At 47.4% G+C, this 26,557-nt stretch overlaps 1 protein-coding gene across 27 annotated transcripts in view; it reads left to right on the top strand.

Annotated features, from left to right (window-relative positions):
* Positions 1 to 26,557, top strand: part of OBSCN (obscurin, cytoskeletal calmodulin and titin-interacting RhoGEF) — a 646,947-nt gene that overhangs the window by 240,432 nt on the left and 379,958 nt on the right. For 25 of the 27 annotated variants that reach the window (XM_088467488.1, XM_088467486.1, XM_088467498.1 and 22 more), the window contains 7 exons: positions 2,720 to 2,986; positions 7,037 to 7,303; positions 7,525 to 7,797; positions 11,853 to 12,119; positions 14,754 to 15,020; positions 18,929 to 19,201; positions 25,687 to 25,953. In XM_088467488.1, the coding sequence (XP_088323614.1) occupies positions 2,720 to 2,986; positions 7,037 to 7,303; positions 7,525 to 7,797; positions 11,853 to 12,119; positions 14,754 to 15,020; positions 18,929 to 19,201; positions 25,687 to 25,953 (1,881 nt within the window). The remainder of the gene's footprint in view (positions 1 to 2,719; positions 2,987 to 7,036; positions 7,304 to 7,524; positions 7,798 to 11,852; positions 12,120 to 14,753; positions 15,021 to 18,928; positions 19,202 to 25,686; positions 25,954 to 26,557) is intronic. The other 2 variants (XM_088467485.1, XM_088467493.1) reach the window with 2 other exon arrangements.

Here is a 26,557-nt window from a genome sequence, read left to right as displayed (position 1 = left end):
CGCATGTGACACAGGGAAGTGATAGCAGACTGCGCATGTGACACAGGGAAGTGATAGCAGACTGCGCATGTGACACAGGTAGTGATAGCAGACTGCGCATGTGTCACAGGAAGTGATAGCAGACTGCGCATGTGCCACAGGAAGGGATAGCAGACTGTGCATGTGACACAGGAAGTGATAGCAGACTGCGCATGTGACACAGGAAGTGATAACACTGCGCATGTGACACAGGAAGTGATACTGCGCATGTGACACAGGAAGTGATACTGCGCATATGACACAGGAAGTGATAGCAGACTGCGCATGTGACTCAGGAAGTGATAGCAGACTGCGCATGTGCCACAGGAAGTGATAACACTGCGCATGTGACACAGGAAGTGATACTGCGCATGTGACACAGGAAGTGATAGCAGACTGCGCATTTGACTCAGGAAGTGATAGCAGACTGCGCATGTGCCACAGGAAGGGATAGCAGACTGCACATGTGACACAGGAAGGGATAGCAGACTGCGCATGTGACACAGGGAAGTGATAGCAGACTGCGCATGTGCCACAGGAAGTGATAGCAGACTGCGCATGTGCCACAGGGAAGTGATAGCAGACTGCGCATGTGCCACAGGAAGTGATAGCAGACTGCGCATGTGCCACAGGGAAGTGATAGCAGACTGCGCATGTGACACAGGGAAGTGATAGCAGACTGCGCATGTGACACAGGGAAGTGATAGACTGCGCATGTGCTACAGGAAGTGATAGCAGATTGCGCATGTGCCACAGGAAGTGATAACAGACTGCGCATGTGACACAGGAAGTGATAGCATGTGCCACAGGAAGTGATAGCATGTGACACAGGAAGTGATAGCAGACTGCGCATGTGACACAGGAAGTGATAGCAGACTGCCCATGTGACTCAGGAAGTGATAGCAGACTGCGCATGTGACACAGGGAAGTGATAGCAGACTGCGCATGTGACACAGGGAAGTGATAGCAGACTGCGCATGTGACACAGGTAGTGATAGCAGACTGCGCATGTGACACAGGTAGTGATAGCAGACTGCGCATGTGTCACAGGAAGGGATAGCAGACTGCGCATGTGAAACAGGAAGTGATAGCAGACTGCGCATGTGACACAGGAAGTGATACTGCGCATGTGACACAGGAAGTGATACTGCGCATGTGACACAGGAAGTGATAGCAGACTGCGCATGTGACTCAGGAAGTGATAGCAGACTGCGCATGTGCCACAGGAAGTGATAGCAGACTGCGCATGTGCCACAGGAAGTGATAACACTGCGCATGTGACACAGGAAGTGATACTGCGCATGTGACACAGGAAGTGATAGCAGACTGCGCATGTGACTCAGGAAGTGATAGCAGACTGCGCATGTGCCACAGGGAAGTGATAGCAGACTGCGCATGTGACACAGGGAAGTGATAGCAGACTGCGCATGTGACACAGGGAAGTGATAGCAGACTGCGCATGTGCCACAGGAAGTGATAGCAGACTGCGCATGTGCCACAGGGAAGTGATAGCAGACTGCGCATGTGCCACAGGAAGTGATAGCAGACTGCGCATGTGCCACAGGGAAGTGATAGCAGACTGCGCATGTGACACAGGGAAGTGATAGCAGACTGCGCATGTGACACAGGGAAGTGATAGCAGACTGCGCATGTGACACAGGGAAGTGATAGACTGCGCATGTGCTACAGGAAGTGATAGCAGATTGCGCATGTGCCACAGGAAGTGATAACAGACTGCGCATGTGACACAGGAAGTGATAGCATGTGCCACAGGAAGTGATAGCATGTGACACAGGAAGTGATAGCAGACTGCGCATGTGACACAGGAAGTGATAGTAGACTGCCCATGTGCCACAGGAAGTGTTAACAGACTGCGCATGTGCCACAGGAAGTGATAGCAGACTGCGCATGTGACACAGGAAGTGATAGCTGACTGCGCATGTGACACAGGGAAGTGATAGCAGACTGCGCATGTGACACAGGAAGTGATAGCAGACTGCACATGCATACACACCTTAACGGAGGATACGGTAGTGGATGTTGTGCTCTGTGTACGGCCGGATCACTCTGACCATTTCTAGGCGGCTACTGCGCAGACGAGATCGGTCTCATTGGCGTGTCATGGGAGTGTAGCCAGACTTCAGTGCTCGCTTGAGGTGTGCGGGTGAGATGGGGCACCTTTTTCAGAGAGATCTTTTGAACCTAGTACAGGGTGGCCGTAAGTGCCGATACGGTTACGGGTATGGCGGAGCAGCTATAAGCATGAAGACGGCGGGATAGTCGCACTGATGGACTGTTAGTCATGTTAGCATAATGCCGTAAATCTGGAAGCTGCAGAAGTCCGCATATGTCGGCACTTCACAGCCGACTCAGAATTAGGCCCATGCCATTTTTTTTAGGGTAGTGAATCACAAAGGGGCAAAGGACACAAGAAAAGCTTTTGCCATAACTGCAGTTAGATGTTACGGTAACTTTACAATCTAGAATTGTTTTTAACAAGAAACTAATTTTCTTAAAGGACCAGTAAAGCATTAATACTTTGTATATAAATCCCCTTCCCCCCCCCCCTCTCACAGCAAGACCCTTCATCCAGCCTTGTTGGCGAATCATTCTCTCCCCATCTCAGGTGGGGACGACGGGGTGAATGTTCCCTTTTTATTTTGCCCTCCAGTGCGGACTCTCTCTCTTTGCCTTTGTGCAGCTGTCCCAGTGGTTTTCGAACAGAAACCTGAAAATCAGAACTGCGAGGAGGGTTCTACGGTCACCGTGCGAGCGCAAATCTCAAAGCCCAACGCCCAGGTGGAGTGGAAGAAGGGGGCCGTGCAGATCAGGTCCAGCGACAAGTATGAGATGAGGCAGATGGGCAAAACTGTGGAACTGATCATAAAACAGACGCAGCCGGCGGACTCGGGAGACTACACCTGTGACAGCGGAGACCAGCAGGTTACTTCAGCTGTGCACGTGACAGGTGAGAGAGCGGAATGCATGGGGACAGCGCCAATACTGACAACTTTCCTCATATAAACTGTCAGTGACCAATATGGAAACTGGAATCTGCCTTATTTTACTTTATTATGATTTAAAGTAGGGATGAGCGGGTTCGGTTCCCTGAGAACCGAACCCACCCGAACTTCGGGGATCCGGGGCGATCTGAGCCCAAGCTCGGATCTCCCTGTCTGCCCCGGATCCCTCTCCCGAGGCAAAACCTCGAGATCTGCTGTCGGATCTCGAGGTTTTGCCTCGAGCGGCCATTTAAAAAAAAATGCCTTTGCCTTTAATGGGCAAAGTGCTGATTGGCTGACAGAGCCGTCTGTCACGGCTCTCAGCCAATCAGCATTATGGTGCTCATTTGCATGTAGCACGGACTCGTGAGATCCGTGCTACATGCATCTGTGTGATTGACAGTGACACAGAGCACAGATGGGTCAGTGAGACCCGTCTGTGCTGCTGTGTATTTCAATGACACAGATGCACGCACGGACCAGGAGATCCGTGCTACTTGCATCTGTGTCATTGACACAGAGCACTAACGGGTCCGTGAGACCCGTCTGTGCTGCTGTGGTAAAAAAAAAAAAAAAAACCTGTGTAAAAAGAGAAAAAAATGGCGTGCCCCCCCCCCAAAAAAAGAGCAACCAGCCCCGGGCATTAGTGACCCAGTGCTGGGTGTGCTTAAATACAGGGGACAAACGACATAGGGGTCCCCTGTACTTAAACACAACCAGCACCGGGCTAGTCAGAACCAGAGCTGGTTGCCAAAATACGGGGGACAAACGACGTAGGGGTCCCCCGTATTCTGCGCAACCAGCTCTGGGCTCTGATCTGGTCCTGGTTCTGGAAATACAGGGGAAAAAAATGAGTAGGGTTCCCCTGTATGTTCCAGAACCAGCACTGGACTTTTTCTAGCGGGGGGCTGATGCCACAGCCAGGGGAGCCCTTTCACCGGGCCCCCCAGCCGCAGCATCAGCCCTGACCGCTAGTCAGCCCAGGCCGGGGATCCCTGGAGAGCTGGGGACCCCCCCAATAAAGGGGTCACCCTCTCCAGGGCTCCCCAGGCCCATGCTGATAGCCCCGGGCTATCCCCGCCACCCCTGGTGGCGGTGGGTGGCGGGTTGATTGTGTGGTGTGGTGTAAATAAAGAATATCAAACATTGTCTTTACAAGTAGAACTGCAAGTCCCAGCAAGCCTGCCCCGCATGCTGGTACTTGGAGAACCACAAGTACCAGCATGCAGGGCATTAAGGGCCCACTAGTACCTGTAGTTCACCTGTAAAAAAATGTTTAAAAAAAACACAGGACACACACACCGTGACAGTATAAGTTTATTAAACATACATACACACACACACACACACACATGTACACATACTCACCTATGTAACCCTGTAGCATCGGTCCACTTGTCCGGTAAAGTATCCATAGGGGACCTGTGAAAAAAAACATACTCACCATCTCCTATGCGAGGTTCTGTCCTCTTCGTTCCAAAGTAGGCATCCCCGGACTTGGCAAAAAAAAAAAACGAAAACGCGATCCACGAACTTAGTACCGTTCTATAGAACGGTACTTCCCGAATGAGAGCTTAGCGGCGGGGTATCACCATGGAAACCCCGCTGCTAAGCGTTCATTGGCTGAGAGAGGCCATCTCCCGTCTCTCTCAGCCAATGAACGGCTCCCTCCATTGTAGTCAATGCTGGGAGCCGCAAGGTTATTAAAGTTTACCCTGCGGTTCCCACCATTGACTACAATGGAGGGAGCCGTTCATTGGCTGAGAGACGGGAGATGACCTCTCTCAGCCAATGAACGCTTAGCAGCGGGGTTTCCATGGTGATACCCCGCCGCTAAGCTCTCATTCGGGAAGTACCGTTCTATAGAACGGTACTAAGTTCGTGGATCGCGTTTTCGTTTTTTTTTTTTGCCAAGTCCGGGGATGCCTACTTTGGAACGAAGAGGACAGAACCTCGCATAGGAGATGGTGAGTATGTTTTTTTTCACAGGTCCCCTAGGGATACTTTACCGGACAAGTGGACCGATGCTACAGGTTACATAGGTGAGTATGTGTACATGTGTGTGTGTGTATGTATGTTTAATAAACTTATACTGTCACGGTGTGTGTGTCCTGTGTTTTTTTAAACATTTTTTTTACAGGTGAACTACAGGTACTAGTGGGCCCTTAATGCCCTGCATGCTGGTACTTGTGGTTCTCCAAGTACCAGCATGCGGGGCAGGCTAGCTGGGACTTGCAGTTCTACTTGTAAAGACAATGTTTGATATTCTTTATTTACACCACACCACACAATCAACCCGCCACCCACCGCCACCAGGGGTGGCGGGGATAGCCCCGGGCTATCAGCCTGGGCCTGGGGTGCCCTGGAGAGGGTGACCCCTTTATTGGGGGGGTCCCCAGCTCTCCAGGGATCCCCGGCCTGGGCTGACTAGCGGTCAGGGTTGATGCTGCGGCTGGGGGGCCCGGTGAAAGGGCTCCCCTGGCTGTGGCATCAGCCCCCCGCTAGAAAAAGTCCAGTGCTGGTTCTGGAACATACAGGGGAACCCTACTCATTTTTTGTCCCCTATATTTCCAGAACCAGGACCGGATCAGAGCCCAGAGCTGGTTGCGCAGAATACAGGGGACCCCTACGTCGTTTGTCCCCCGTATTTTGGCAACCAGCGCTGGTTCTGACTAGCCCGGTGCTGGTTGTGCTTAAGTACAGGGGACCCCTACGTCGTTTGTCCCCTGTATTTAAGCACACCCAGCACTGGGTTACTAATGCCCGGGGCTGGTTGCTCTTTTTTGGGGGGGTGCACGCCATTTTTTTCTTTTTTTTACACAGGTTTTTTTTTTTTTTTTTACCACAGCAGCACAGACGGGTCTCACGGACCTGTCATTGCTCTGTGCCAATCACACAGATGCATGTAGCACGGATCTCCCGGGTTCGTGCTACATGCAAATGGGCACCATAACGCTGATTGGCTTCCTGTCTGCCACTGCAGTGCCACTCCTAGATGGGCCACGTGTTTGTGCCGCCCCCTTGTGTCGCTTAGCATAGTCATCCAGCTTCCTCGGTACAACCTTTTGGCCTAAAAACAATATTGTGAGGTGTGAGGTGTTCAGAATAGAGTGGAAATGAGTGGAAATTAATGTTATTGGGGTTATTAATAGCGTAGGAACAAAAAAAGGCCCATTTATGTGATTTTAGCGTTTTTTTTTTATTTTTTAAGAAAAAATCCAGATCCAAAACACAAAACCCAGAACCCAAAACACGGAAGGGTGGTTTTGGCAAAACCAATCCAGATCCAAAACACGAAGAAAGATCCAGATCCAAAACCAAAACACAAAACACGAAAAGTGTCCGGTGCACACCCCTAATTTAAAGCCCTTGGCCCATCCCATGTACTAAACAGCTGCATTTAATGTGATGGGCCGACCGAGGGAAAACGGCGAGGCGCCCCAGGCCGCAGTTCATGATTTGATGGATACAGGAGAATGTTACACCTGTTCAGTCTATTCCGTGACCTCCGGCCACATTACATTTTGTTATTTTAGTCCAGTCCCTTTAAGGAGAACAATCTCAGCTATAGTCCCAATCCGTTGTATGTTTCACTGTTCCTAAATTACTGGAACATTCTGTTTATTTACAAGGTCCTTCAGGAGTTAGCGATTGTCTGCTGCCATATTTCTGTGGCAGTCCATCCCACATTCCAAGCATGTGACCTGAGATGTAAGTCAGTGTAATATCACTTTCATATGTGGAATGGATAGTAGCTTTCTCCGTCTGCCTCAACTGCCTGCAGGCAGCACGGTGCAGGCAACACGGTGCCTCATGCCACGGTTTTCTAGTACATTGATCATAACGCAGCCACCCTCACTGTGTGTAGGAGACGAGACCCCTATTTTCTTACAACAGGCAGCCAAGGGGGTCACTGCATTCGATACCGCCAAGACCTGATGGGTGCAATGCTCTGCCAGCTGATCCTGGCACAAAACTGTTTCCTCTGCGTAATGCAACCCATTGTGATTCCTCAGCAATCCCCGCGCTGATCACGCGCCACCTACAGAACGAGCAGGGAGAGGAGAGCGGTTCTGTGACGCTGACGGCGGAGATCTCCAAGCCCGACGCCCCTGTGATTTGGCAGAAGGCTGGAGTGGCCCTTAAACCAGGGGCCAAATATGACATGAAGCAGTCTGGGCGCGTGGTAGAACTCCATATACACAAACTACAGCAGACGGATGCAGCGGAATACACATGTGACACCGGGGACCAGAAGTCGGTGGCATCTGTCGTTGTAAAAGGTAACGGGGGAACGTTTATTCCTTCACGTGACGTCGTATTGATTTTGGGCCAAGACAGGTAACAAGTAAAATAGAAGACGTGTGACCCTCAATGATTAATCAATGAAATCAGATACAAATAAATTGTAATGTGATAAGTGACCTCTCGTATCAATCAGCTATTTCATTTTATAAAGTGCTGTATGGGGGACGTAATCCTTTCTATTATTATGTTCTCTCAGAACCGGAACCTTTCATTGTGGATCAGCTGCAGAACGTGTCGGTAGAGGAAGGGGAAGACGCTATATTTAAGTGCAAGGTATCTAAGGAAAATGCCCCCGACGTCCACTGGTGTCTGGCCGGAGTCCCACTACAGAGCAATGAGATGAACGAGATCGCCGTCCACCGGGGGAAAATTCACACCCTGACTCTTAGAAAGGTTTCCCCGGAAGATTCAGGTGTCGTCAGTTTCAGAGTGGGACAGAATACGTCTGTAGCTGAATTAGATGTTAAAGGTGAATAGTGCATGAAAAAAAAACCAGTATGTACTGGTGGAAGGTTCCGTTCATCTTATCAACGCGTTTCACCCTCATTGAGCTGACATAGGCGAAACGCAGCCACAAGAAATCTGCCAAAGTCCGAATGGATCTGTGGCCGCTGCTCAAAAAGCGCAGTTGCCGTTCACTTATTAAAACAGGTCGCAGCTCACACGCAAAAGTGCATCCGCTGTATTTTTGGAGGGTTAAATGTTAATCTAGGCCACAGATGACTGATTGATTGTTTTGTTCAGTGATATGGTTCATTTAACACTTGGTTTTACCTGAATTTCCAATGTAGTTCTAATTTCTTACCCTACAGTACAGCACACTCATGTCACCGTACCGGGCGAGTATTATATCCATATGATACATTTCCTATTGTCTCTATAAAAGTACCCGGCCTGCAGCCTGGTGCCTTTCTGTAGAGGACATTGGGCCTAATTCAAAGTCGTACGCTAATACCGCGGCTGCTGCGAATGTGAATGCCGCTGCGAATGCGAATATATGCAAATATCGCAGTCACCGGGAGATGTACTAAGACGCCCACCTGCAGCTCTCAGCATCGGTCACAGATCATTCCATTGTCGCACCTCTGAATGAGGCCATGGTCCGTGGAAATTGAGACGCCCGAGCCATATTCCTTTCGTGCGGGATAATAGTTGCAGGGTGAGACTACCCCAATGCGATCTCGACACAACTGAATTTGTTGCCGCCGTATGCGTATTTTTTGCATATCTAATATAAACACACGGAAACGAGAGTTAGCTTTAAAATTAAAGGTCAAATTTTATTTGACATGAAATTATTAATATTAATTAAATATCGAATTAGGGCTTAATTGAATAGATCTTTCCAATTGAAATTAATTGAGCTTACAGTTAGTTTGGTGGCGGACAACAAAGACCGGACACTCGCAGACCAAACACATCACTCGTTGGTGTTTAACTCTCCAGAAAAAGCACGCCCGGACGGGCTGTGTCATTTCTCTGTAGGGACGATTTGGCTTATATTTGAACCAGGAGAGCGCACCCATCTAACTTGTTAAGGCGTCCATAACTTTATTGCAATTAAAAACAATATACCAACTTACAACTAACTTATACTAAAATAAAGACACGGACACAGACTGCTTTTATTGAAGGCAAAGAAGGATGCTACAACACTCAGCTCCAGCCATATGTTACATAACCAATATTAGGGAGCGACTGAAACGCCCCCCCCTGTGGTCATTGTAAGGTGAGCGTTACTTAACCAATATTAGGGATCAACTGAAACCCCCCCGTGGTCATTGTAAACTGAGCTGTGAAGACTCACAACCCCTATAATATTGCATAGTACGAGCGTGTCCGCAGAGAGGGACGCCCAAAGTCCTCCCGCAGAGGTAGGCCATACTACGACCCTTCAAAGGAAATGTGCTCCACAGCTTTTTCTTACACCTTACATGGCCGCTAGTTTGTAGCACCTTCCCTCCCAACATGATAATATAACATAGTGTTAGTAAGTACACAACACAATATAGAGCATAAGAAATAGATAGGGGAGGGAGGGAGGGAGGGACAAACACCGTCCAGAAAGGAAGTTGCTGGGCGTACACCAGCCTTATAAAGCCAACATATAGCCACTCCCATGAGCTCACACATGGTCAGAAAACAACCAACCAACCAAATAAATCTCCCAAACTAATCTACCTAGCAACAGTCGACCAAAATTCTAACCAATTACAAAAAACTAAGGACTCTTAAATAGTCTTATCCTTATTCAGCTTGCGTCTCATCATAACGAATAAAAGCACACTGCCGTTCTTTCTGCCACAACACACACAGCAAACAAACTCGCAAACCAGGGAGGGCGGGCAGGATTTCCAGAATCAAAGAGGCTGACTCTTTGGTGATCAATCCTAATATACCAGCAAGGACACACCCCCCAGGATCCCTATGGGCTAACTCTAAATGTCTGATACTAACATGACATAACTCTTAGAGGTATACAGCTACCATAACCTCAGGGTTTAAATTGGCTCAGTCAGATTGCAGCTGCCTTACGCTGTCCTACTCCCAAACTGCCAATTTTGCTGCAAGTAAATAGTCGCTGCAAGCAACTACGGTGCAAATTATCACGCAACTGCGAAAACATCGTCATAGCGTACGAGTCTCAGTCAGGCCCATCGTCCCATATATCATGTGACATTTGTCTGCAACTTGGAGTCAAACATTTCCTTCACAATATTCTATTCCCTATTCCAGTGGTTCTCAAACTCAGGCTTCAGGAGCCCACACAAGTCACGATTCCCAGCTCACCCAGCAGGTGCACAGGTGTAATCATTACTCACTGACACATTTTAAAAGATTCACATGTGGAGCTACACTGTAGTTATCCAGTTTGTGATTCTGTGAGGAGACCTGGAAAACATGCACTGTTGTTTGGGATCCTGAGGGCCGAGTTTGAGAACCTGTGCCCTATACCAGAGGTTCCCAAACTCCGCTATTACTATCCAGTTTTTAAGGATATCTATGCTTGAGCACAGGTGACTTAATTAGTACCTCAGTAAATTTGATATATCCATCTAGGCTCCAGCATGCATATACGAGGGCGAGTCAAAAATTATCCACACTCTGGCTGTAGAACTTATCTTAATCAGCTTTCAGAAAAGACAAATACATTATTTTTCGACATAATCTCCCTGCTTTTCAATGCACTTTGTCCATCTGTCAACAAGCTTTCGTAATCACTCACAAAATGTTTTAGGCTGAGCTGCAAGCCACGAATGCACCGCTGTCTTCACCTCTTAATCAGATGTGAATTTTCATCCTCTTAGGGTTTTCATCTTCTATTTATCAGAATCAGTTGCAGGCGGGCGTCCGGCTCCTCTTTCATGGATGACACTTGTGCAACCTTCTTTGAACGTCTCTATCCATTCACACTAACTTCTATGCGACATAACAATTTCTCCATACTGTGCACAATGTCTTAGATAAATTTCGGCACTAGACGCACCCTCAGACCACAAAAAACGAATCACTGCACGCTGCTCTTCTTTCGTGCAAATCACAAGTCGGGCAGCCATTTTTTCTTGCACAGCAGTTACAAATGAACTCATGTAACACGTTCAAACCTGCACAGCAATGACTGGGAGAGACAGCAACCTAGTACAGAAAGCATTGCTAAGACTGCGGACAACAGAAGTTTTAATATAACTGGAGTGTGGATAATTCTTGACTCACCCTCATCATTAAAACCTAGATTGTTTGTTTTAGCAGAGTTTTGGAACCTCTGCCACATACAAAAGAACTCCGCTTACAGGAGCTCATTCAGACCCGCTCATAAGATGCGGCCGCTCGCTTCCAGCGTATAGAAATTCAGCTAAGTGATGTCAAGGCAGCCTCTCGCGCGGCAAGGCATTAGCACGCCCACTATGTCTTGGCGAGCGATCACTTTGTGTTTATAGACACCCACCAGCCTGTCTTTAGCCGCCCACTTGCGTACGTCATCTCCAGGAAGAGCAGGAAACCATTGGTACATCGAGCACCATCGGATGCAATCGCAGAGATTGAGGAATACTATAGCCTGCCGCAAGCACTGCGAGCACTTCAGTGTATATTTCTAGCAAGTGACGTGCCCTATAACGCTGGCTGTTAATTATGCACGCCTCTGAAACGGCATTGAAACACTCAGGCACGCCTGCGCCCGCAACTCCACTCCCCAGCCCCTGTTACCACCCACAAACGGCCTCTCCTGTCACTCATTCAACTGGTCTGTCTTTGCAGGGCGAGCAAGCGTATCCCGATCGACCGTACTAGTTTGTGCACGCACACTGCGAACTATACGCATGCGCACATTTGCAAACATCGCCAGCAACGAGCGATCGCTTGCTAACGAGCAGGTCTGAATCAGGTCCACAGACTCATGCTTTCTTCTGCCAGCAAAATTAAATCTTAGTGACTTTGAACTCCCTTCTGTTTTACACCTAAAAATAACCATTATTCCATTCCCGCCTGTAATAATCGCACCACACGATGCTATCTGTTTCCCAGCCGCAGTTCTGAAATTTTCCAAGCCGCTGCAGCCAGTTGATGCTGAGGAGACGGGGGCAGCTGCGCTAAGCTGCGAGCTCTCCAAACCCAACGTCGCGGCAGAGTGGAGGAAAGGTTCCGTGGTGATCAGACACGGGGGAAAGCACGAGATCAGCGTGAGAGAAACGCTTCACACTTTGCTCATTAAGAGCATCACACTGGAGGATTCTGGGGAATATTCCTGCACCGCAGGAAGTGAGAAAACATCGACCACGCTGCACGTTACAGGTAAGGAACTGGATTGTAGTAAAACAACTTTGTATTTTAACTGGTGGGCACCTAGAAAACACCATGGGTACCAGTCCCTGACAAAGGTGTTCTAAATATCTCCCACTCTAATTTGCCCCCTTTCATGGACATTGTTTTGCGCCAGTTTCATACTCTAGTTTGTGTAGAGTGAGAGGAAGCGTCTTCTCCTGTGAGTTTGGCGCTGGGCTGTGACATCATAGCCCAACGCCAACATAGGGACGTAGAAGCCTTAGTAGTTCCACAGGTAAGAAGATGCTAGCTGTTGCCTCTCCGCGCCATCACGACGAGAATAAAGATTCAGAGACAGAGCAATGGCGATATTTACTCAGATCAAGTGATTGTTTGCCATTGCGCATTCATATACCGTAAGTCGCACTGCGATTGTTTTGCGATTGCGTTCGCACAGAGGATTCACATGCTATGTGAATGACAGGTAGTCAGCGGTTGGGGGACTTGACGAGGGTGGTTAAAAATATTGCAGGCGTCTGACCGTTTAATGCCGTTTCACGGGCGTGCGTAAAATTATCCATTCCTATTGCATTGGTGGCATGAGAGCTCTCTGCGTGCGAGGACAGCTGCAGTGTTTGCGGATGGTCAGGCTTGCCGTAGATGTTGCGTGACTGGTACTGGTTGCTTGCACAGGATTGTGACCTTGGACAGATGTTAGAAAGGCAGCAGCGGGCATCACTATGCCCGGGTAAGCTTTAGATGCTTTAACATATATTTGCAACTGTGTTCCGTGTGGATTCACAGCTGGGATTGCATAAGCGTCCATCTCTGAATCACGCCCGGAGTATGAGTGACGTATTATTCAGAGTTTTATTTTCCCCGTACTCTGGTGCCCTAAGTGACCGCCTTCTTTGGCTTAGTAGCCACGCAGCCCTGCTCCACCCTCTAAACCACTTATTTTCTGCTACTACCTATGGGGGCCGCTTTCCAGTGTAAGCCCATCTCTGCTGCCCAGTATAGGGTTGCCCTTGCTGCCCAGTATAAGACTATCTCTGCTGCCCAGTATAGGGTTGCCCTTGCTGCCCAGTATAAGGCCATCTCTGCTGCCCAGTATAGGGTTGCCCTTTCTGCCCTGTATAAGACTCTGCTGCCCAGTATAGGGCCATCTCTACTGCCCAGTATGGGGTTGCCCTTGCTGCCCAGTATAGGGTTGCCCTTGCTGCCCAGTATAGGCCCATCTCTGCTGCCCAGTATAGGCCTATCTCTGCTGCCCATTATAGGATTGTCTCTGCTGCCCAGTATAGGGTTGCCCTTGCTGCCCAGTATAGGCCCATCTCTGCTGCCCAGTATAGGCCCATCTCTGCTGCCCAGTATAGGTCCATCTCTGCTGCCCAGTATAGGCCCATCTCTACTGCCCAATATGGGGTTGCCCTTGCTGCCCAGTATAGGGTTGCCCTTGCTGCCCAGTATAGGCCCATCTCTGCTGCCCAGTATAGGCCCATCTCTGCTGTCCATTATCGGATTGTCTCTGCTGCCCAGTATAGGGTTGCCCTTGCTGACCAGTATAGGCCCATCTCTGCTGCCCAGTATTGGCCCATCTCTGCTGCCCAGTATAGGCCCATCTCTGCTGCCCAGTATAGGGTAATCTCTGCTGCCCATTATAGGACTGTCTCTGCTGCCCAGTATAGGGTTGCCCTTGCTGCCCAGAATAGGCCCATCTCTGCTGCCCATTCTAGGCCCATCTCTGCTGCCCATTATAGGTCTGTCTCTGCTGCCCAGTATAGGCCCATCTCTGCTGCCCAGTATAGGCCCATCTCTGCTGCCCAGTATAGGCCCATCTCTGCTGCCCAGTATAGGCCCATCTCTGCTGCCCAGCTTAGGCCCATCTCTGCTGCCCAGCTTAGGCCCATCTCTGCTGCCCAGTATAGGCCCATCTCTGCTGCCCAGTATAGGGCCGTCTCTGCTGCCCAGTATAGGGCCATCTCTGCTGCCCAGTATAGGCCCATCTGTGCTGCCCATTATAGGCCCATCTCTGCTGCCCAGTATAGGGTTGCCCTTGCTGCCCAGAATAGGCCCATCTCTGCTGCCCAGAATAGGCCCATCTCTGCTGCCCAGTATAGGCCCATCTCTGCTGCCCAGTATAGGCCCATCTCTGCTGCCCAGTATAGGCCCATCTCTGCTGCCCAGTATAGGCCCATCTCTGCTGCCCAGTATAGGCCCATCTCTGCTGCCCAGTATAGGCCCATCTCTGCTGCCCAGTATAGGGTTGCCCTTGCTGACCAGTATAGGCCCATCTCTGCTGCCCAGTATAGGCCCATCTCTGCTGCCCAAAATAGGCCCATCTCTGCTGCCCAGTATAGGACTGTCTCTGCTGCCCAGAATAGGCCCATCTCTGCTGCCCAGAATAGACCCGTCTCTGCTGCCCAGTATAGGACTGTCTCTGCTGCCCAGTATAGGCCCATCTCTGCTGCCCATTATAGGACTGTCTCTGCTGCCCAGTATAGGGTTGCCCTTGCTGCCCAGAATAGGCCCATCTCTGCTGCCCAGAATAGGCCCATCTCTGCTGCCCAGTATAGGCCCATCTCTGCTGCCCAGTATAAATGCAGTGACCTTACTGTGTGCTGTTTATGTTCATTCTCTGCTATACATGATGCTGTATTTCAGCCCTGCCAGTAGTTTTCACACGACAGCTGCAGAACCTTGAACCCGAGGAAGGGGGAACAGCAGTGTTACAGTGTGAGGTCTCCAAGGAAGGAGCCCCCGTGGAATGGAGGAAAGGGGCGCTGGTTCTCCAGGCCAGTGATAAGTATGAGATGAGACAAAATGGCACTTTAGTTGAACTAGTCATTCGCAACGTGGACCTGGAAGACTGCGGCCCGTACACCTGCAGCACCGATACTGCGCAGACCACCGCCTCCGTGTTCGTGCAAGGTAACAGACAGTGATCTGGGGGCAGTAGATTTAGGGTTGGGGAGGATGACCATTAAAGGGGTCTCTGAGTTGCGTTTGATCGTGTAAACAAACCTTAAAGAAGAACTCTGTCTGCAAGTTATATTTATGGAAACCCACCACTCCCCCCCCCCCCCCCATTCCTGGGACCCCCAGCTTGTGACCATCTCCTTCAGGCCCACAGCAAGGGAATGTTTACAGTGATGCTTCAGGCATTGAATGTTCTCTGCTGCAGGTGTCCAGCCAGTTTCATCGACAGCTGTTGGGTATTGGGAAAATATATTGTGCAGGCGGAGTTCCCCTTCACTTCCCCAAAACCTTGTCATGCACTTTAAACAGCAAAATGTATTCCCTTATCATTTGTTGTATCCTGTCTGTACATAACTACAAATGCTGGGATTTAGGTTTGCATGTCCTGCACCTGTCTGCGATGTCACACAGTGCGGTTATCGCCTCAGACATCTGTTGTGCAGATGTGTTTGCCTAAAGCGTTAATAATCACCGTTAGCTTTTGAAACTCAAGTCTTCTCACCGGTACCCCTTCCGGTTACTGCTAGGAGAAAATTCGGTATAAAAGTTTGCACCTGAAAGAACCACATTGCAGTGAGAGGGGGCGCACACGCAGTGTGTTTTTGCATGTAGGTGATATACCGGCTGCTGCTGCATGTAGCACAGGTACTGGGCAGATTTACACTGGGGTTTAGAGTTGAGCTAGGACATGTCCCTCCCAACTCTAAATTTTAGTTCTGCCGCCCTTCCTTACAGTGAAACATGGTTTTTGCCAAAGTGCAAAGTTGTATATACGGACATTCCTCACTTATCAACCCACTCGCTTGACAACCGTTCGGACTTACGACCAGCACTCTGACCAGATGGAACCCATAGTACAATGACTAAAATGTTACTCTGAATGTCTTTTTTTTTTTTATAACTTTAATTGTACTGTACAGTATGTAAGTTATGCAAAGTAAAACAGTTACAGTATCAAGTTTGAGTTTCCTTCAGACCTTTTCTTTAGTCAGAATAAATAAAAATGATTACTTTTATTAAGTATATATAGCTCCTCGTTTAGTGACCATGGGCTCTATTTACTACAATCCGCATATTGAATGCGGATTGTAGTGTGATATTACCGAGTGAATTCGCATTGCGAATTCAGGCAATATCACAGGGATTTACTATAAATCTCTTGCAGGGACAGAGCTTGCGATAAAGCTCTGTCCCTGCGGATCCCATCCGCACTCTAGTCGCGGTATTTTCGGAAAAAATACAGCGACTAAGAGCCCGCGCATGCGCCGACCCACCATCGCTGCTACCCCCACCGACGCTAAGCCCCGCCCCCCGCGATCGCGGACCCCTGCGACCCCCACCTCCCCCTCCGCGACCCCACCCTCCCTTCATTACACTTACCTGCATCCTCCTGGCCTCCGGTGATCTTCTCCGGGCTTCCCGATCAGGTGATCTCCCATACTGCACTAGGGCCTGATCACCTGATGACCGGGCCGCAGTGCACTGTGGGAGACCAGCTGACCAGAGAGGAGCCATCACCGGAGGCCCGATCACCGGTCCCTGGATTCAGGTAAGTAAAAAAATATGTTTCAATTTTTTTTTTCTTTTTTTTTACAGCAATCAGCTTGCGGTCTGTTTAGACCACACAGCTGACTACTGGTACCGGCTCCCGCCTCTGCTCTCCCCGTTAGAGCAGAGTGGGAGCCCGGTAACCGGGGGAGACCCTGAAAAGTGATAAGGTGCCAGCCAATCAGCTCCCAACTGTCATTTTTCAAACACAGCCTGTGAGATGGCAGTTAGGAGCTGATTGACTGGCACCTTATTACTTTTCACTCTTCACTTTTCACTTCTCCTAACACTGCTTAGTAAATAGACCCCCAGTTCGTTTAATGACCTAGTCTTAGGAACGGAACTCGGTCGTTAAGTGAGGAATGTCTGTACTCCTAACTTGTAGGGCCTCATTTATCAAGGAGTTGTATCACTCACAACAAGTGATAAATCTCATTGTGTATGATAAATGGTGCTCCAGCCAATCAGCTCCCAACTGTCATTTTTCAGATGACAGTAAGGAGCTGATTGGCTGGAGCACCATTATTATACGCCACAAGAAGTATGAGCTATGTAAGTTAATTTGTAGCATTTATGACCCAGGACAGTGGCAAGTTTAGGGCAACTATTTGTGCCCAAGTGCCCCTTCAGAGCAGAAGCTGAGACTCAGCCGAGCGGCACAGAAAGCTTTTCATTTAGTTCATACCGGGGACAGCCACAGTGGATGGATTATATAAAGCTGGCATATAGGCCTCTGATCTTAGGAGGGCAATAAGGGCACTAGTATGCCAGCCCTTACACACTCCTGTGACATTTACAATCAGTAACATACGTATATACAGTATGACATACTGTGTGTAGCCTGCATGCTTTTCATGTGTCCGTTGCGCTTCAAACACCAAGAGCTGGCACGCCGCTATACTGTTTGTTCCTGTCAGATCACTATAGGGGGTATATTTATAAAACTGCAGATTTTTAGAACTGGAGATGTTGCCCATGGCAACCAATCGGATTCTAGCAGTTGTCTTCTAGAATCTGGTTGCTATGGGCAACATCTCCACTTCTAAAAACCTGCACTTTAGTAAATATACCCCTAGTTATCATAAGGGCATACAGCATGATATATAGAGGCCGGGGAGATTACTAACATGCCTCCAGATTGCAAATGTGTGCCAACCAATCAGCAATCAGCTTTATTCTGTTCAGTACAATTTCATGAATGAGAACAATAGTCTGATTGGTTGATATTTTCGCTTCACATTTGCCCTTTTCAAGTGATGTTTTACTTTGAAAGAACAGGGAGTTTGTATTACACGACTATTCATTTTAAAAGAATAAACAAAATTTAGGACATAACATTTTTTTTCAGTAAAATCACAGGAGACGATCTGATCTGTGATGCAGGTGAGAGGTATCTTTAACAAAAAAAAACCATTATTAAACAGAAACCCCACATATTTTTTATATGCCCCAATTTATTTAAAAGCTATAGTCATGACATTATCCAAAGTCTTCTGGTTAAAGTGACATATGTTAAAATTCTTCCTAACCTATTTACAGCTATGTATTAATTCAGGGTCTCATTTAGAGATGGACATCCATCTATTTGCAGGGCGTACATCTAGGTACCAAAGTGCGGGCAGCAAGGAGGTAAAAAAATATGTTCAAAATTCTGTACAATTCGGTAATATATTTAATAAAAGTTAAAGGGGGACATGTATATAAACCAATGCATTAAAGTTCTCTGCTGATGCATAGTCAATTCATATTAGTGTCAGCGAGTTCTGTGTTTTCTGTTTTGTATTGTGTGTCGGACAGACAGATACAGTATGGTTGCAATGCTTCTATATACTAGAGCAGGGGTCTTCAAACTTGGCCCGCCAGCTGCTGTGGAACTACACATCCCAGCATGCACTGCCACCTTTTTGATATAACAGCATGCTAAAACTATGTGCAGTGCATGCTGGGATGTGTAGTTCCACAGCAGCTGGCGGGCCAAGTTTGAAGACCCCTGTACTAGAGGAAGGTATGTTGTATTATGTACATGGTACACACTGTGTATGGTATAGGCAAAGAATGATGATGTTTGTATAATAATCTATCATCTGATCAGCTCCTCTCCTAATAAAGAATTGCTCCAGGATCTCAGGGGGCGTAACTGAATGTTCTAGGTAGTAATCCTCTAATGAGGATGTGTAATGTCTTGGAGACCAGAAATGGCTTAATACCCCCCCTCCACAATATTATCTACCCTTTGGTAACCTAGCGTGTTAGTAAAAGTCAGTGCAGTGTCTCATTTATTTTTCTTTTTTGATCTTGAAACCCGTCACCAGAGAGTAACGTAGAGATAGTGTCTGGTTTAAAGAACACGGATGTCTTTGCGGGGGAGACGGCCGCTTTCTCCTGCCAGCTGTCCAGCCAGGATGTCCGAAGCGTGCAGTGGTGGCTGGACGGTACTCCCCTGCAGAACAGCCCCGTCAATGAGATCTCGGTGCACGGAGGGAACATCCACACCCTAACGTTAAAAAACCTCGGGACCAACGACTCTGGCGTGGTCTCCTTCAAAGTCGGGTCTCTCATTTCTTCCGCTAAACTGTTAATTAAAGGTATTTAAAAAGACTAACACGAGCATAACAGAGCCGCCATCTGCTAGTGTTTTACCTTTGTGGAATAAATCGAATTGTTTTGGGAAGAGGGGATGTGGCCGGACTTAGGACCTGATTCAGAGCCGCTCGCTAGATGCGATCGCTCGCATCCAGCGTATGCAAATTTGTGACAAAATGGGAAGCGATCGGTCGCCAAGGCATAAGCACACCCACTTGGCCGGTGCGAGCGATCGCTCTGTGTATGCAGACACCCATTAGCGTATGTAGAGATGCCCACTAGCGCACGTCATCTCCAGGAAGTGTTTTAAAACATTGGTACATCGAGCACCATCGGATGCGATCGCAGCGCTTGTGGTTGCCTTACCCTGCCGCAATCACTACGAGGACTTCAGTGTAAAAAACAGGCATGTGACGTGTACTGTGACGCTGCCTTAAAAACGGCGTTGAAACACCCAGGCACGCCTGCGTTCACATCTCCAACCCCCCGTTATTAGTGTCCTGCCCCTGTTACCACCCACAAACGGCCTCTCCTGTCACTCATCGCACTGGGCTGTCTTTGCTGGGCGAGCGAGCGGGCTGCGATCGCACAGAGTAGTTTGCGCACGCGCAGAACGAAGCGTGCGCATGCGTGTACGCATACTATCGGGCCGCTTGCGAGCGGCTCTGAGTCAGGTCCTTAATGCGACAGATTTCCATCTCTGCAGAAATTGACAGTAACATATATATAAATATAAGGATTCAGGGAATAAGAAATGACTGTAGGTATCTCCTGGATGTAACAAACAGCACAAACAGGTTCAGGGCTTTCACTTCACTTCTGTTTTCGGGACCCCGGCGCACTACTGTGGCGTTAGTTAGCGGGGCCACGCTCCAGAATGCACTAGTAAAATTCAGGCAAAAAGCAGCCCCCATATAAACCTACTGTATGGGGGCTAATTTTTGCAATCGAAAACTGAGAACTGCAGCAGATGTCTCCAATACAAGTACATACATCTCGCGGATATTTAATATTTACAATATTTATGGGCACCCACACCCCAATTACAGATGTTTTCAAGGGACTTCCTGCAAAAATTAATTGATAGATAGGCCCGTAGGCCAGAACTGGCGCAGTGACAGGTGGCGCACTACACAGGAGAAGGGAGAGACGAGGTGCCAGAGATCAGACTCATCTTTTTTTTATGTATTATGTCTTAAATTAGTGGCTTACTAGGGACTGTAAAAATAAAAATATCAGGTATACAGGCCGGGGAAATTTCCCTTTTAAATATTCATAACCTTTAAAACAAAAAAGAAAAAAAAAACATTTATTGTGCATTCAAAAATATTGCAAAAATATGTATTTCAAACAAATATTTGTACAAAAAAAAAACAATGATAATTATAATATTAAATGCAAATTGTGAAAAATGAATAAAAAAAAGTATAGGCTCTCATTCAGATTTAGGCCGTATTCAGTTTGGAGCGAAAAGCCGTTTTCACGTGTTTTTGGCGAAAACTTATTGCCGATGACGACATTTTCGTCTGTTTTGATTTTACTCCGTATTCAATTTGGAAGACTTTTCGCCTAGGAGAAAAGTCAATGCAATGTAATAGGCGGAAAAGTTTCGCCTATGAATAGCAGGTGGAAAAAAGTGCAGAATTGGGGTTTTGGGGTGTAACGTTGCGGGAAAACTGTGTCAAAACATATTTCAGTGAGACTTCAGAACACCCCGAAAAATCACTTTGAATTTGGGGGCGAAAAAAAAAAATGTTGGGGGACAAAATTAAAAACTAGCGAACTTGACTCTGGGGGGGGGGTCCCCAAGTATGCCCCAGGTGTTTTTTTCATTGCAGGGGCTTACGGAAGGTGGATTTTTCACGATTTTTTAAACTTAGCTTTAACAACTTTTAAATATGCTGACCCCCATTTTCAAGTACCCCAAATTTCCTGGGATAAGTTATTTTCTGCAGAAATTACTCCTGAATACTATTCTGCATCACTTATACAAAAACGCCATTTAGCAGCTATTGAGCCCGTTTAAAAACACCAAATACCTTCAGCAAGCCAAATCGGGGGGTACCATAGGGAACCCCCATGTCAGTGCATCTTTTGGGGGGTGTCAGGCTGATTTCCCCAAATCTGACAGTACTTTCCGCCTGTTTAAGTTTCGCCGGGTCCTGTTTTCACCTACTTTCAAATTGAATACGGCGATACGCGGGCACGCGCGCAATACTTTTCCGCCTACAAAACAGGCAAAGTAGTCGAAAAGTTCGAGAGGTGAAAAAGTATCGTGGCTCAGCTGAAATTGAATACGGGCCTTAGAAGTAAATCCAGCTAGAAGGTGTCATTGTGATGTTATACCATGTATACAGGGGCCGGCTCTAGGGCCGTGTTACCAGTGTGGCTGAAGAGGGGCACCACCCCTTGGAGGTGCAGTTCTCCTAGCCGTCCCAATTTTCGGTCACTCTTCCACCAGCGGGCCGTAGTGTCCCGCGGGAGGTCGCCGACACGCACAGCTGCAGCTCTACCTTGCTAAGCAGAGAGCAGCGGTGCCGGTGAAACTGAATGGATTGCCACACGCGGTGTCCATTCAATGCAGGGAGATGGCTGGGGGCAAGCCCAGCTGCTGCCGGAGTGCTGGGCTCGCCCCCAGCCGGATGTAAAATGGGAGGCGTGCAGTACGGGCACACCCTCAAAATTACGTCATCTAGGGACATGGTCTAGGTCACGCCGCTTTTCAGATGGGCGTGGCTTCGGCGCATGCACTACTAACTGCACAGGGCACTACTCCACCTGGAGCCGGAGGGGGAGGTTAGGTTTAGGCACTACGGCAGGGCCGGCTCGAGGCACCTTCGACCAGTGAAGTCGAATAGGGGCGCCACCACATAGAGGGCGCACCCCTCCTAACCATTCCCGATTTCAGTGGGATAGTCCCACTGTTCCACCCACAGGTTGGGCACCTCCACCGCGCTACTGGCCCTGGAGAAGAGGAATGGATGCAGCATGCATGCGTGCGGCATCCATTCAGTGCAGGAAGAGGGCTGGGGGCAGCCCAGCTACTGACGTTAACGGGAGGCATGCCATACGGCCACGCCCCCAAATAACATTTAAGGGGTGTGGTCTATGGTAATTAGACCACACCCCCATTTTCAGATCCGCGCGCAGGTAACAAGTGCATAAGCCGGACCTGCACTAGGGGGGGGGGGTTTAGGTTTAGGCACCGGGGAGGTAGTGTTATAGTAGGGGTTATGGTTAGTGTTAGCATTCTTACCTATGGGTATCAGGATTCTGACTGTCGGGTGCAGCTGTCGGTATTCTGACCAGCCACATCCTGACTGCCGGCAATCCATACCCAACCCGTTGCACTGGTATGGGGGAAATAGAGTGGGGTCTATTCAAAGATCATTATAGGAGTGAATGGAAAATAGATCAACTGTACATATGAGCTCCAGGACACTTATTCAGAGCTTTTCCTCCTTGTTGATTGTTACTTTCAAAATGCATAATCCAGAACCTGACTATAATGAATACGTATAATTGCCAATTTCTGCAAAGTATTTGAGTTACTAAAGCTCCGAAAGGCTCATCCATAGAGAATGTCGTCAATAAAACTCTTCCCCAGAGAAATGTATTGGAATCTTGTGTATTAGAGACTGTTCTGTAACTCAGTGATAAATGTGTCTTTCGTTGTTCTGAGGATGTTCCTAGAGGTAAAACACTAGTGATTATCTAATCACGTAATCTAATAACACGTCTCTCAGTAACACTATTCATATTCTGCTTTCTCCTATAAAGCGCCAGATATTTACATTATTTGAAGCTACATAATGATTAAGATTTTGTAATGAAGCTTTTCATTAGGCACCTGAGTTTTCATTGTTGCCAAAACCTTGCACCTAAGAAATCTTATTAAACTAAAAAATAAAATAAAGCAAGATCTCAGTATATCTGCAGACAAAAATGTGATAATGCTTAATGTGAAAGATAGTACAAATTACATTCCTGTGCAAATCACCATGCTCAGTTTTAATGTTAATTTAAATGTCATTTTATCCCTTATAATCGCACTATGAAAGGCGGGTGCAGAGCATTGCAGCATGAAATTCCACTATTTAGGCCTTTTATACCCTATTTTGAATTGTTTGTGCATGCGAAGTTGTCCTTTTAATTACACATATATGGCAGCCTTGTCCAATATGGAATGTGGAGCGTTAGAGTGTATCATGAATGACCTCGTCAATGCAAATGTAACTGGGTTGGGATTGGATGACAAATGTCATGTAATTATGGGCCTGGTTCTGAGTCATGCACAACCGCGCCCGTGTGTGCGTCGGTTGTCGCAGTCACATCTGCAGTTGTACCGCCATGCGTCCGAATGTGCAGGGTCTGAGAGGCCCACTTTCAGTGTTCTGAGTTGCTCAAATGCCACTTGGTGCCTCTTTAAATGCCCACCATTGTAAAGGCACAAATGATCCATCTGAATATGGCCTCCTAGGTGAACTAGTCTGTGTCTGTGTACACTATCACGATCACCGTGACACTCCCTTAATACGCCCATACAATGAGTCTTCTCCCTGTATCCACTTAGCCACCTTCCTATCACCCCAGGAATGCCCACTACATTTTTTAAACATTTGTGAGTCTGCACATCTCTTAGGCACCGCAATCGGAACTGCCACTCTAGACGCGTGTGCAGTGCAACTTGGATGTTTGCAGAGAAGAAAAAAATGGCTCCACTGCGTCCGACATCGGCTGTGAGTGACTCAGAACCAGCCCCTATCTCTTTCCAAGCCTAAAATTTAAATAAGCGAAAAAGGGGAAGTGACAGAGCAAATTTGAAGACTTCTTTTTGAGCCAACACTTAAGTTTGTTCTTTGGTGGCTCCTAAACTTTTCTTGGCCCAAAGAAGTGTTATTTGCTGACCTATATAAATATAGAGGTAGGATTGGTGGTACGAGGGAGACATGAGGTAAGGCAGCATGGGGTGGCGTACCAGTAGGTTTGAGTGTATGGGTGAGTTTTCAGGTAACATTTGTTGGAATGGATGTTGGGGTAGAGTCTGATGGTGACAGGGAGAGCATACACAATCTGACCAAAGTGGTCAGGAGGGAGTGTGGAGGGAAATTCGGTTGGAGATGTAAGTAGGAGAGGGTAAGAGCTTGGCAGGTGAGGGTAAGGAGATTGAATTGACTTCTGAAGAGAGAGGAAGGGTCTAATCCTGGCACTGTCTCACAAATAGAATCAACAGTTGGTGAGGGACAGAATATGGGGAGAGGATTAAAGAGTGACAGCCAGGCAGCAAATTTTAGGAGCTAAAGATATGGTGGTACAGTATCATCCATAGCGGGGAAGGGTGAAGACTTGAGCAAGTCGAGAGAGGGTTTTTGAAAATGGGGAACATGAGGGTATTTTTTAAGGACGAGGGGAATATGCCAGTAGAGAGAGAGAGGTTGTTGAGGTGGGTGAGGTGGAGCCAGGCATTATGGAAGAGAGAGAGTTGGTTGAGTTGAGGGGGGAAAGCTCTTACCTGGTGGTGGGGAGAAAGAAGCACAAGAATGTGGAGCTAGAGGAAGAAGAAGGTGGAGGATTAGGGACGGGGTAGGAATGGTCTTGTGGGAAGATATTTCCCATCTGATAGATTCTATTATGAAGGTAAATAGGTGGAGTTGGACTAGAGAATGGTGGGGGGCAGAGAAGGATTTTGAAGGTGTCAGAGAGCTGATGAGGGTTGGAGAATTAGGAGAAGATGAGAGTCTTGGCTTCTGAGAGGGCAGCCACATAACTATAGGATAAGAGAATAAATGTAGCAAGGCTTGGCAGGTGGAGAGTGTTTTTGGAGGATACTGTTACAGTGGGGTATTTGGTCACAGGAGTATAAATGGTTATAGTTTAGGTATAAATAATTGCAGAGGGATATATGATTGAGGAGTATATGATGATAGGAGTGAAAATTATCGCAGTAGTTTATAAATGATTATTGATTGAGGGTGGTATTCATGATTACAGGTTGCATAATGCTGTAGGGATGGATATATAATTCCCGGGGTATTAATGATTTGAGGGACTACAAATTATTTACAGTACAGAGAATGCTGAAGGGGGTGGAATGCTGTTAGGAGGTTATTGATATGGGGAAGGATAAAGGGGTTAGTTCTAGTTAGGTCTAAAAATAGGCTTATCCAGGTGTATGTAATGGCGATGTGGATGTAGGTACAAATAGTACAAGAAACTGGACAATTGCTGTAGAGATCCAATTCTTGCACATGTAACAGATATTTTTCAAACAACACTTAGTCCTTGGAAATTTAGTAAATTGGGCGTTTATAGAACTTACGGCTGTCACATGGCTACAATCACTAATCAAAGCTTAATCTAACCCTCCCACACCCCCACCCATTTCCCGTTATGCTTTTGCCATTGCTTCAAGTGCATTAAGAAAATAAAAATGTAATTTTCATCAAGGCCATTTAATGCATGTCCCCTCTGACATGTTGGTTGACAGATCCAACTATTGAGGTGGTCAGTCCCATGAATGACCTCGCCATTGATGAAGATGACACAGCAGAATTCATTTGCCAATACTCTAGGCCAGTGCAGGCCGCGTGGAAGAAAAACGATGTAGAACTGTGTGCCGACGGAAAGAGACTCATTATCGAGCAAGACTGGAATGTGGCCAAACTGACTATTAAGTCTGTGGTTCCCGAGGACTCTGGCTTCTATGTGTGTGAAGCTGAAGGCACTAGGGTTGTCGCCATGCTTGATGTTGAAGGTGAGGTCTTCCATCGAACACGGAAGACTACCTCCTTATTCCTACCAGTGTATTGCTTCATTTATTTATATTGACTTGTGGAAGGCAGTAGTCTTTAGAGGGCTCAAACTGGCTCTAATCTTCTTGACGCTTTTTGTATTTGTTCTTTTCCAAAAGATGGACACCAAGTTCTAAGCATACAATCTCTGGTTGCAAGGGGTGCCACAAGTAGATTGTATAGTAATGAATTATTACCTGCATAAAGTGTGTGGTTTTCTTTAACTCACGAAGTAATCATTGGGTTACTTATTTGCAATCTTATTTAGAACATTCCTAACATTTTTTATTTTTTTTTGGGGGGGGGGGGGTTACTGTATTTCACTTCACCTGTGCAAAGGTTTCATTCTGGAGACTGAACGCTACAGTGGCCTATACAGTGGTGTCTGTTGGCTATAGTTTTTGATTGGCAGAGATGCATACTGTGGGTAATCTGTATTAAAAAAAAAATCCTAAATAGTTCCATAATGTCACTTCCAAAACTTTAATTTATTCATAGCCTTGAAATGAACTGTTAATATTTGAGAAGTTTTCTCCCCTTTATTAAGCATCATACATACCGTGAATG

This window comes from Taudactylus pleione, unplaced genomic scaffold, assembly GCF_031769625.1.
Source record: "Taudactylus pleione unplaced genomic scaffold, aTauple2 ptg000071l, whole genome shotgun sequence".
NCBI classification, from domain to species: domain Eukaryota; kingdom Metazoa; phylum Chordata; class Amphibia; order Anura; family Myobatrachidae; genus Taudactylus; species Taudactylus pleione.
Note: the sequence above shows the minus strand (reverse complement) of the source record. Positions and strands in the feature narration are given on the sequence as shown.